This window comes from Chiroxiphia lanceolata, chromosome 14, assembly GCF_009829145.1.
Source record: "Chiroxiphia lanceolata isolate bChiLan1 chromosome 14, bChiLan1.pri, whole genome shotgun sequence".
Taxonomy (NCBI): domain Eukaryota; kingdom Metazoa; phylum Chordata; class Aves; order Passeriformes; family Pipridae; genus Chiroxiphia; species Chiroxiphia lanceolata.
Genome location: NC_045650.1, coordinates 18,234,454 through 18,246,785, shown reverse-complemented (window position 1 = coordinate 18,246,785; position 12,332 = coordinate 18,234,454). Strand labels below are relative to the sequence as shown.

The 12,332-nt window shown below is 53.5% G+C and overlaps 1 protein-coding gene across 1 annotated transcript in view; it reads right to left on the bottom strand.

Annotated features, from left to right (window-relative positions):
- Nucleotides 1-4,583: 4,583 nt before the first annotated feature.
- F8 (coagulation factor VIII) overlaps nucleotides 4,584-12,332 on the bottom strand; it is a 23,372-nt gene continuing 15,623 nt past the window's right edge. Inside the window, 11 exon segments of the mRNA XM_032701855.1 lie at nucleotides 4,584-4,979; nucleotides 5,171-5,347; nucleotides 5,648-5,796; nucleotides 6,631-6,775; nucleotides 7,574-7,729; nucleotides 8,217-8,302; nucleotides 8,592-8,663; nucleotides 9,867-9,980; nucleotides 10,189-10,371; nucleotides 10,468-10,696; nucleotides 11,572-11,775. Coding sequence (XP_032557746.1) covers nucleotides 4,824-4,979; nucleotides 5,171-5,347; nucleotides 5,648-5,796; nucleotides 6,631-6,775; nucleotides 7,574-7,729; nucleotides 8,217-8,302; nucleotides 8,592-8,663; nucleotides 9,867-9,980; nucleotides 10,189-10,371; nucleotides 10,468-10,696; nucleotides 11,572-11,775 — 1,671 coding nt within the window. The 3' untranslated portion in view covers nucleotides 4,584-4,823.

The window sequence follows — 12,332 nt, the reverse complement described above, 5'->3', positions numbered from 1 at the left end:
GGCGGGCCGGACGCGGGAGCGGGTTCGGTGCCGGCGCTGGGAGGGTCGCGGCACGGTGTGCCCGCATCCCCGGCTGCCGCCCGGCCCCACCTCGCTGCCCGCCCGAGGGCTTTTCCTCCATGGAAACGTCCCCCCATCGCGTCCGTGCCGTGCCAGCCCCCGGCCCGGGTCAGCCCCTGGTCGTGCCCAAGCACTCGCAGGGCTCTCAGCCTGCCCCGGGGGTGCTGACAAGTCTGGACGCTGGTGGGATTCTGCTGGGGAGGGGGTGGCAGCGCCCCTCACCCCAAAACCAGCGGGAGGCTGGGGCTGGGAAAGGCTTTGTTCTTCGCACGGCCAGAGCAGAGGCACGGCACGGGCAGCACCTCTCCAAAGGAGCACTGGTGCACACCTGGCTCTCGCAAACCGATGGCCATCCCTGGGCTCTGCCAGTGTGCAGAGCCCAGGGTACCTCCTGGAGACCCGGGGTTTTCTCTGCACTGCAGAAAGGACAGACCTATTCTCCTTGCACTGTTCTGGGTCTTCCACCTACTTGTGCACCTGAGATTTGAATGGGTCGGATGGCAAATCCCTGCCTTTGCATGGGTTGGATAGCAAATCCCTGCATTTGTGAGCTATGCATGGCGGGAAGGGCTGCTGTCGAAATTTGTGCTCTCACTAATAAGTCTTACTGATGTCCGAGTCTGGATGAAGTCAGACATTTATTTGGGGATGGGAAGTTATTTCTGCTGGAATATTCTTTAACTTAATCATTGAAAGGATTATTCACACCATCCCTGGGGTCCTGAAAATCTAGAGGTTGTTGTGTCAGCTGACAACGGTGGCAGCCTTCCTTGCTTCCTTATCCTCCAGCTCAAACCAGCTCTGCAGCCTCCTTTTACTTAACTAGGTAAAAGTTCAGCATATCTGGGTGGAAATCCACAGCTTGTGGTGTAAATCTTCATCAAACTTAGCTCCTGATGCTAAGCAAGTTCTGTATCAGTAGTGTACCAAATCACACAATAGGCTTGCAGTGGTGGTAGATAAGGGGAGTCAGGAGCAGAAGAGAGACAGCTAAGAGGACCACATTTTGCAGCTGTGTATGGTGGAATCTGTGGCCCAGACTTTGTCTGCAAGGTTCCCTGGAAAGCCTGTAAAGTCATATTAGGATGAGAAAATAATGGACTAGGTCAGGGGAATAGAAAAGTCACAGGGTGCCTGACTGCATTCTGGTCCAACAGAAGTGCCCACTAGGCTGGAAGATGCTGCTTGGAGCTTTATCTCTTCTACCTCTGCCCAGCTGACCAAGAAGTGCCTGTAGAGCACTTTGTAGCATCCTTACCCAGCACTGAGGCAGCCTGGGAGGAGGAGAGGGGAAGTATGGACACACAGTGGGATAGCTGGGGCACAGCCTTGAAACGTGTTTCCCTAGGCACATCCTGGGGGCAGGACACCTTGGCACCAGGCTTCTCTTGCACTCATGGGCTGGAAACAGGCTGGTAGCAATGTGGAGTAGGAGGCAACAGATAGAGACAGCAGAGAGAAGCCCTGCAGTTAATCATGGAATACATAGTAGGAGGGAGAAATGTGACAAGAGACATCTGACAGAGAGAAAAAGGAAGTCCAAGTCTTCATTCTCTCTTGGTCACATATGGGGAATACATATGTACATATATATGAATACATATACACATATGTAACGTATGTGCTTGCCCAAATTTGCTTTGCTCCCTACCAGCCATAGTCCCCGCTCAGGTGCTCTCTTCAAAATGCTGCTGCCTGTTTCTCTTATGTGCTGGCAACTTCCTCTGAGAATGGTGCCCACCTGCACAGCTGCAATACCTGCACACATCCCCCACATCTGGCTCAGGTGGGGGCTGCACACCAAGAGGTCTCCATCCAGCATGAGAGGAGGCAGATGCAGAAACTTCCATGGCCCATGGCTTATCTGGCTGAGGCTCAGCAGTGAAACACCTCACACACTTTGGATGGCAAAATAGTGTCTGCTTGGGCTATAATAGAAAGAGATGGCCAGGATGTGTTTTGTCTTCCTGGAGACACCAGAAAGCTGTGTCATCATCAGATCACCCAGCCCAGGCAGATGTAACAGCTGAGCCCTGAAAGAGAATAAGATCCCCAGGGTCTGGGAGGATTTGACCAGGCAGCCCCCACTGCAGCAGGGCTCTCTGTGGGATGGAGATTAGGCAGGGCACCTCCTGGCCCAGTGGCAGAGGGCTTTGTGCTGGTCCAGCCCTTCCCCTGCACAGAAATGTCTGTGGCTGGGGGTGGATGTGATGCATTTCAGATTTGCATCGTGCTGTGAGGAAAGAGCGTCTGCTCTCCCTTCCCCATGAGATAAATGTCAAGACATCCTTACAGTATTAGATGCCAGAATTTGGCAGGCTCTGACATATCTGCCTGCCTGCCCACAGTCCTCTCCCAGGGCTCTTGCTCAGCACAGCCCCTTTGCTGCTTCCTGGCTGGCTGGAGAACATCCAGAACTGCCCAGGGCTGGTGGGTGAAGGCTGCTCTGTCACCTGCAGAGATTTCTACCGTGTTTCCTCTTTGAGAATTATGCAGAGAGGGGCTCTGGTGCACACAGCTTTTCCTCTGATCTAACCCTGTGTCACTGGACAAATGTGCCACAACATGGCAGACTGTTTTCTGGTGGCAGGGATGAGCCTGAGCATCCACTGGTGTAGACCCTGAGGGGTATTTATGCTTCAGCTCGTTAGGCCCAGCCTGGCCATGGGCAGAGGGTGCAGATGTCTGCCCTTATCCAAGGATATCAGCCTTGGAATATGGGGGACTGGGCCAGATCCTTAGCAAGTGTGGGGCGGTCTCTGCCTACAGTCCAGCTGCTGTTTGGGTCTGACATGATGTCTCTGCTCTGTTCTCTCTGCCATCAGGGTCTTCCATGTGCCTGGGGTGGTGGCCCAGTCACTGCAGCCAGCTGTCCTTGGCCACTGTGCTCAGGAGAGATGGAGATGCCTTGGAGCTGAAGAAGGTGGTCTTGAGAAGGGCCTGAGGTGGCAGGTTTTGTCCTCCAGGCTAAAGGCTACTCTGACTCAGGCAGAGGTGTTCCCCTTTGAGAAGCTTATGGCTCCAATCCCTCTCTTCAGGCCAGTGCCTACCAGGCAGCCTCTTCTCACCTCTGTGCCTGGTTATTGTCAGAATGCAATTAAGCCAAAGGGTGATTGCATCTCCTGCTTGGGCTGTAATGTAATCACTGCCAGGGCCACAGCAAAGGCTCCATGTACAGCAATGTGGAACCTGGAAGATATGTGAGGCTTTTTCAGGTTGCTTTATTTGAGACACCAGTTTCTGATCTCCACTGGGTGTGGGTTCTCAGACATATCACATCACTGGGGTGATCTGCAGCGTGTGTTCCTACTTATTCCAAACACAAGCCATGGATGGGAGCATCCGTGTTCCCCACAGCCAGCCCGGTGCAGCTGATGGCAGGCAGGAGCTGGGTGGGCCAGAGCAGCCATTCCTCACACAACCACCCTGATTCATGGCACAGCCCTGGTGTCCCCACCACGACCATCCCCTGTGCTGCTGACAGAGCTCTTCTGGGAGCTCTGCAGGCCACATCTCATCCACGTGTGAGCAGAGACTACCTGATTCTGATCAGATGCCCTGGAAATTCCCAAGGCAGTCACTGGCTGATGCTGGGCTGGTGCACCTATCCTGCCCATCCCACCGTGATGGCAGCCAGCACCCAGCTGACCCCTGCCATTCTCCAGAGCCCCCTCATAACCCTGTTTCCCCCCCACACCAGCTACCAGAGGTTTTGCAGGGCCACCCAACTCCCCATCACAGAAGGAGGACTTATAGCACTGGGGGTGGGTTGGTGCAGGCTCTGAGGAGCCATCAATGATGGCAACACTGCCACTGCAGTGGAAGAGAAATGTGCTGCCCAAGAGGCACAACCCCACACGTTCTCCACAGCCCACCAGGTGCTCTGTGCCTCTGTGGGGTGGCCATTTTTGTGGCCACAAGAGACATGAGGTAGGAGCCAGTGTCCCCCTTCTCACTGTCATTCCTTGGAGGGGAAACCTCTGCCACTGAGTGGGGCAGGTCCCGGGGATGGGGAGAGCCACCAGCAGTGGGCAGATGGCTCTGGCCCATGGTACACCATGCTGGGGATTATGTCAAGGTGGCAGCTCATCCACCAGTCAATGTCCCACCCGGGTCCCTGGGAGATACAGACACCCACAGAACTCCTTGCCCAAGGCAGCAACAGAAAGCAGGGTGATGGCAGCCAGCCACAGCAGCAAGGGGCATTATGGAAAGGACAGGAAGGGAAGTGGAGGGCCAAAGCCCAGTGCTGAGTCAGGTTGAGCAAGCTCTGCCTCCCTCAAGCCACTGATCCCTACCGATTGTGAAATGGATGCTGGCGCCTGGAGGAGGGCCTCCTCCCCCATCCTCTCTCAGTCCTTATCTCTGCTGCTTCCTCCTCCTCCAGGACTGTGCCCGGAGCAGCAGGAACTTGTGCAAAACAAAGCTGAGAAGCTCTGGGGTTAATTAATTACTAGCTGCTGGTAGTGTTGACTGAGCCCCCAGAGACTCCAAGGCTGGAGCAGAGGAGTAAGTGCTGGAGATACTGGAAATTACTGTTTAATTCTTTAGCATTACATCGGAGTATATGGCATCTGGCAGATGAGAGACGGGAAAAGGCGGATAACGAGCCAGCCACTGTGAAGCTCTGCAGCACTTCTCTTCCCCAGCAGCAGGGGCAGCCATCCAGGACCCTGGAGGGCTGGCTCCAGCCCTGGTGAGTTCAGTGTCTGTTGGGATGTGAGTCCCTGGGCTGGCACTGCCCATGCCTGGCCCCGCAGCCGTCAGTACTCCTGCTGAGTGTCACAGCCAAGGAACTCTATTCGCAGGGCAATGTGGTTGTGCCACTGCCGGGGGTGTATCCTCACATAGCGGGCAAAGAGGGGCGGCTCCAGGGTGTTCGTCACTGTGCTTGTATAGTCTTGGTTTGCCTTGAAAACCTGGAGAGGAGAGAGAAACCAGGGATGTGCTTTCCTCTGCTGGAATAGCAAGGATGTGATCAAACACCCCTTGGAATGCTTTAAGGGAGGAAGAAGCACAGCCTGGCTCAGTGCTCTTGAGAAAAGGTCATGTTTGGTGCCAAGGTCTGTGCTTGCTGCCCCAGAAATGGCAATGGAGCAGCTCTGCCTACCTTCTCCTCGCCATCTTGCAGGACTGGGCTCCAGTGCTTGCCGTTCTGGCTGATGGAGACAGCAAACTCCTTCACAAACATGTGGGTGAAGACAGCTTTGGCACCTTGGGTTATGATTGCAGTCACCTTCTTGGTTACTTCGAAGTCCACCTGCAGCCACTCTCTGGGACTGTTGCTCTGGGGAAGGACAGACTGCCTTCAACTCTTCAGCAGCAATGAGAAAGACACACTCATTGCAGCTGAAGCTGAGCTGGCCCTGCATACAGCCCTGAGCTTCACCTGCCCCACCAGGCATCTGGTTGGAGCTACTGGGTGCTAAATCAGTGTGGCAACTCTCCTGCTTGTGAGTGGGCAGCTTGCATGGTGCACGTGGCTTTACACACTTCCCACACAGCCCTGACTGGGAGAGGCTGCAAGCACCCATCCTGCCAGCTGGGATCCCAGCTGCCTATCTGGGTGTCTCCTTGCACGGGCTACCTTTGGCATCCACGCGTTGACCCTCCCCTGCAGGTTCAGGCGGGCCAGGGAGGGTGACCAGCTGGAGAAGGCATTGGAGCTGTAGGAGGATGCGGAGATGCGCTGGTCAGGGATCCCTCTGCTCTCCATTCCTAGGGGCATGGAGCAGCCTGGAAGAGAGTAGCAATGCTGGTCAGGGGTTTAACAGACCCATCCTAGAGATGCCTTCTGCCTGCTCACTGCTCCAACTGCACTGCATGCACCTCCCTGGTTACAGGTTCTCCTGTGCCTTGCTGCAGTGTCGTGGTCCCTGCACTGCTTAGGGCCCCTGTGTGCAGCATGGCTCTGGCCACTAGTCCCACCTTCTTTTTTCCCTGGAGATTTTATCTAGGAGGATGTGAAGAGTTTGTTGCCAAGGAGACACTAGGAGAACCTGTTTCCAGGAAAGAACAAGAATACCTGGAAGGGAGACACCCTGCGCAGGTGTGATCAGGTGTGCTTGTGTATAGGTGGTTCAGAGCAGACTGGCAGGTTTGGGGCATGGGGTGACAGCACAGCCACTGCTGCTTTTAGCTGCTGCAGAGTCCTGCTGTTTGCAAAGCCAAAGAAAGCATCCCAGAGCACCACTGTTGACCAGAGCAGTCTCGCCTTGAAGTGGCAAAACCAGAGGAAAAGCCAATAGCATCTGTCCCTGCTTGTTCCCTGCTCCCCCAGACTGAGGCAGCAGCTCCCCAGCTATCAGCTTAGCTGCTGATGGAAGCTTCTGGTGCTTCAGGAAAAAGTGATGGTGAGAGCTGGCCCCAGGCTCTCCCTCTGAAATTGCTATCTCTAAGACCATAATGAGATTTTCCAGCTTTGTTCCCTCAGCATCTCAACGACATCTCCAATCTCCTCCTTCCCCCTACATAACTGCCTGGGAGTCCTGAAGCACATGGAGCTGGCACCCAGCACCCCATCAGATCAGCCCCCAGCTTTGGTGCTTGGTGTCTGGAGGTGGGACGTACTGTTGAGGTCGCAGCCGACGAGCTCCATGCGCAGCGTGGCGCGGACGGTGGAGTGAGTGGGGTTAACGCGGATGTACCTGGCCACGATCGGGGGGTTGAAGCGGTTCTCTTTCACTCCAGTTGCATCCACATTTGCAAGGAACCTCTGCAGGAAAAGGGATGAGGAGGATTGTCTTACCAGTGGAAAGAGAGCTAGGCAGGACAAGGGTTTCTGGGGAGAAGAACAATCCTGTCTGGCGCTCCTGTGTCTTATCACCGTCCTTACAGGGAACGGCAGCCCAGGGAAATGACCTGAGTTGTGATTCAGGCCAGAGAAGTGTGAGTGGGCCAAATCAGGGTGAACCACTGAGAAAGAAGAGGAGGAGGATAAACTTAGGGTCTGTAAAAAGGAACTTGGTTTTATATTTTCACCCAACGAAGGAGAGAAAAAGAAGGAAAAAAGCCAGTCCTGGAACATTTGAACCTGGGAAAAGTTTTAGCCACAGCTGGTGTACACAATGGAAGCTTTTCTGGAAATTCTTGTTCTCCCAGTGGAATGATCAGTTTATACATATTTAGGTTGTGTGTTTTTCTAATGTCTACTGATTCTCCAAATCATCTACATAATGTTTTTAGAAAGCCAAATTTGCCTTTAAGGTTGAAAAAGGTATTCAGGCAGAATCTTATGCCTATGCTCTAAGTAACATGCAACATAACATTAAGCAGTGGATCTCAGAGTTACCTGGAATCATGGAAAGAGATAGTTTAGACAATTTAAAATGAGACAGAAAGTCCCTTGCAGATCTCTGATCTGCAATCCAGTTACCAGGCACTGAATGTTCTCTGTTTCTTCCCTAACCTCAGGAGCTCAGGAGATCTCTGCTCTGTGTACAGAGCTCCCTAGTCCTCATCACCCCAGGGCCCCATTCTGGGAGGACACCCTCCTCAAGACCCATTCACTTACCATTTGGGTGCTGGTGGTATTTCCCTTGTATGCCTTCCACTGTTGCCCATCAAGGCTGTAGTAGACAACAAACTGGGAGATGTAGAAGCTGGAGAACTTTTGTCGGGCCCCTTGGGTTTTTATGGCATGAATAATCATGACATGCAAAAGGTCCACCTGGGAATGAAAAGTCAGGCACTCACTTCTGATGGCAAACCCAAGCCATGTTCAGGCAATGCACTATAAACCTGTGATGTTGCTTCCTCCTGACATAACTGAGCACTGGTTATGAAACCAATTAAAACACTCATTCATAAGGGCACAAGTCAGGCAACAGCTGGGAGAGGGCAGGGGGGAGCTGTTTGGACAGGTGAGCTGTTCTCACTTAGTCATTGGGGGATTTTTGCACAACCCAATGCTGCAGCTGGGCCGCCAAGTGGTCCTTTTGCTGCACCAAAGATGGATATAGGGCCAGGCCAGCAGCAACCACGACCAGACTAACTGCCATTAGGGTCTCAGTGCTCCCCTCCCAAAGGGAGGGGGAAACAGTAGGATGTAGTTGGGGAAACACTGGCCATCTGTATGAGTCCTGCACAGTGTGTCAGCCATGAGCATGCCCTTGTAATGCCCCCAGTGGTGCCTCCAGACACAGGGCCCCTCTCACCTGGATCGAGGCGTTGCTGCGGTCGGTGCTCCAGGCATTGATGGAGCCAGTGTTACCCAGCCTGGCCAGGTGAGGAGCCCACTGCCCTGCAAGGAGAGAGCACAGACATGAGAGCACTTGGAGCTGCCAAGTCCACCCGCAGGATTGAGTCTGAGGATCACCTCAGGGTTTAGCAGCCATCTACAGGGTAGCAGAGCACTGACACGATGGGCCAGACATGTGGGGAGACACCTCCATGTCCTGAGCTGACACGGGTATGGGTGGAGGAAGGACTCTACCGGACACCCAGTGTAGCAGAACTTTGGGCAGGCAAGCATATGAGCTGTGCTGGCTGAAGCTGCCCTGACCTCACCTGCCTTCCTTGCAGGCACTCACCGTACTGCCCCGACGCTGTGATCTGAGAGTCTGCAATGCGGCCTGAAGCCAGACCAAGGGCGTCCCGACAGTCTGCAGTGAACAGGGGAGGGCGAAAAACAGGGAGAGTTGATTAGATAAGGAGGCTTTTGAAGGAAGAGCCTAGGCTGGGTAGCAGCCTCCAGGCTCAGGGAGGTTTTCAAGCCTCCAGGAACTCACAGATTTGTTTGTCTCACAACATTTAAATGCCTCCACATCCATCCCTGCATTGTAGGGGTGCTGAAAGTTCTTGCTCCTGACCCCCATGTCAGCAGCAGAGAGTTCCCAGCATCAGTCACAGTGGCCTCTTGCCAAACTCCCACCCCTGAGTCCATGACCTCTCATTCCCACATCCTAATGTCCCAGCAGTGCAGAAAAGTGTCTCTTCTTTATACCCAAGTCTTGCTCCAGGCCTTTTTGTTGCTAGGCAGTGTCTTTGAAAAAAATATCACATTGCTAAAGGAAAGTCTACCTGACACCCCTCTCTCTGTGTGTCTCTCTTCTGGTCTGCTGAGCACAGGGATGTTTGTCTCCTATAATAATCATTATTATTAGCGACTTGTCACATCCTGGCATCTCCACTGTGTATCAAATGCTCCTGGGGAAAACGTGAATTTGACATCTTAAGCAGATTTTTAACTTATGGCAACATTTTTTGGCTGACATTTAATACTCTTTTAGAAACAGGAGAGAGACTGTCACTGTGTGATAAAACACTACTCTCACACACCACTTCCCCCAGTGCTTACTCATGGTGAGTTAGAAACGTGTTGTTCTGGGGTGGAATCAGAAGTTTCCTGTGGATTTTGCAGTTGCTTATTGGGCTGTTTCTATCAGATCAACCTGTGGTCAGGTAGTGTTGCTTGCTGCCTCCTGTCATCACTCTGTGCCTCAGTTTACCTCCTGACTTATGGTTAGGCAGTTGGGCACTGTACCTGACTGACAGTGTGGACATTCACTAGCTTGTTAAGTGCATTTTATGGGGGACCCAGGGATCCTCAGTTCTGGAAAACAAGAGCTCTGGGCCTAAATATTCGCAGGCTGGTCTCCCAGCCCTCACCTCAGTGTCCCTGACTCTGTGCTCTTGCTGGGCTGTGCAGGGTGCAAGGACTGAGGTCATGACCTTCTATCAGAGTGAAAAACCAGAAGATCCCACTTGGGTCACCCCAGGAGAAAGGCTGAGAGATCTGGGGGAGAGAGCTCAAACACATGCTGGCTGTGGCAGCAGGTAGTCAGGGCTCAAGGGGGATCACTCACTCGAGTCATACACGAGGAAGAGGGCACTCATCCCAGCTTGCTGGTGCTCCCCACTTTGCACTCTCCGCCAGATCCCAGCATGTGAGGGCCACATCTCCACTGTCCCAAAGACACCTGGCCAGGAATGGAGAACAGAGCAGAGGGGACTTACTGGCTGTAATGGAGTGACACAGTGCCAAGTGCAGTGCAAACACAAAGCCAGACTCTTCCAGAACCAGTCCCCCTCCTTAGCACCCCCCCCCTGCAGGCTTGGCACTTCCTTAGGGCACGGACACGAAGCCCTGGCAGGTGGGGGGTGCACAGTGCCTGCACTGTTTCTCACCAGGATAAAGGTTGTAGACTCCCATGCGATACTCCTGCCTGGTCCTGACGCTGAACAGCTGCCCATGGAAGTGGACAGAGTGGATATCCTCAGTGCTGCCCATGTTCAGGAGGTGCCATCGGACCCGCTGCTGCTGAGCCATCACCAGCCCGGGCAGTGTGTCGCTCACGTAGCCGTTGATGGCTGGGAAAGGCAGTGGTCAGGAGTGGTTCAAGGCTCTGGGGCTTTTCCATCCTGATATAGATTATGGGATGGAAAGGGCAAGGGCAAGATCCTCACCGTGGAAGGAATGGTTTCTCTTAAAGTCAGGGCTGTCCTGCTGGATGTGGCAGGGAGGGAAGCAGTTCCTCTCCATGTTCTCCGGGAAGTACCAGCTTTTGGTCTCATCGAAGATGGTGAAGAGCAGGGAGAACTCCTGCACAGCCAGCTGCCTCCTGAAGATGAAGCTGAGCACCCCTCGGCGGCAGATGATCAGGGGCCCAATGAGGCCTGAGTGCAGGTCCTTCTCCTGCCAGGGAGATGGGAAATAGGAGGTTGTCTCAGAGACTAGTCTGGCTTGGCTCCCACTCTGAGGCATGTGCAGGGTGGGAAGGACATGCTGGGTTCCCTGGGGCATCCCCACTCTGCCCTGAGCTAGGAAAGGCTGAGAAGCAAGTGTTTGAATGTGCTTTCGAGAGGCGTGGTGTCTGTCTGTCCAACTGTCTATAGCCCTATTACACTAAACACTGGACCAGGGACCAAATCCAGGTAGATTTGGCAGAGGGTTAAGGAGTTGCAGAATGCTAGTTCTCTACAAGTTTCATAAGATGGTACAACTGAGAAAAGGGGTGAAAAAAAAAAGAGAAGAGAAGAGAAGAGAAGAGAAGAGAAGAGAAGAGAAGAGAAGAGGAGGAAGAAAAGAGAAGAGGAAGAGAAGAGGAAGAGAGAAGAGAAGAGGAAGAGAAGAAAGAGAAGAGACGGAGGAAGAAGAAGAGAAGAGAAGAGAAGAGAGAAGAGAAGGAAGAGAGAAGAGAAGAGAGGAGAAGAGAAGGAGAGGAAAAAGAAAAAGAAAGAAAGAGAAGGAGGAGAAAGAAAAGAGAAAGGAAAGAGAAGAGAAGAGGGGAGGGAAGAGAGGAGGAAGAGGAGGAAGAGAAGAGAAGAGAAGAGAGAAGAGAAGAGAAGAAGAGAAGAGAAGGAAGAGAAGAGGAGAAGAGAAGAGAAGGAAGAGAAGAGAAGAGAGCACCAGCATGTATTCATCACTGCATTAGACACCTGAGAACCTACACAGCCATAGGCTGCTTTCAGCACAGCCCTATAGGAAATGTCTCAACCACACAGCCAGGACCCAGGAGTGCTGACCATCTCTCCTTCCTGGGATGCCCCATGGAGCAGGCTCCCACGTACCAGGTCCACATTGGAGAAGTAAGCCCAGGCCTTGCAGTCGAACTTGCATGGTGGGTGCCATCTGGGGCGGACTTTCCAGGAGAACTTCCTGACCTCAGCAGGCTGTACCACCTCACCCTGCTGCTCTGTGCCCTGTGTCTCCTCGTAGGCTGTCAGTGTGGAGTGGAAGGAGAAGGGTCGTGAGGCCAGATTCTTGAACGTGACCTGCACCGGAGGGAAGGCAAAGCAAAAGCAGTGTGGGAGGGGGCTGCATGCAGCCATGAGGGTGCCCTGGACCCTGGGGGTGGGCCCAGCCAGATGACAGGAAGGAGGCAGCCAAGTCCCTGGTGCCCAGATCCCCACCTGGTCCCCACACAGTGGCCAACCCTGCTGAACTACGAACTGTGGCTGTGCAGTGTGATCCCCACTGGAAAGCACATCCTGGTCATGCCAGCAGGATGAGGCCCTCTCCCTGCTCAGTGGGAGCAAGATCAGCTACACCACTCTCTCTGGAGCCCAAAGGTGCTGAATCCATCCTGATGGAGATTTTCCTGAGAACTTGGCAACTCCTCCATGCACACAAGTCCTGAGCCCAGTGAAGAGCCTTCCACCTCTTCTTAAGTGGGTGTTGAAGGACCTTTGGTGGTACAGGAAGCCCAAGTCTGCCCTCACATAGAGCACCTAAAAAAGCTGTACTGAGCCCTGATTTCTACAACCCCTTCACCCAAAAGGCTACACATGGAGTCCAGGAGCTGCTCAGGCTGTGCTGTTGCAGAGACTGG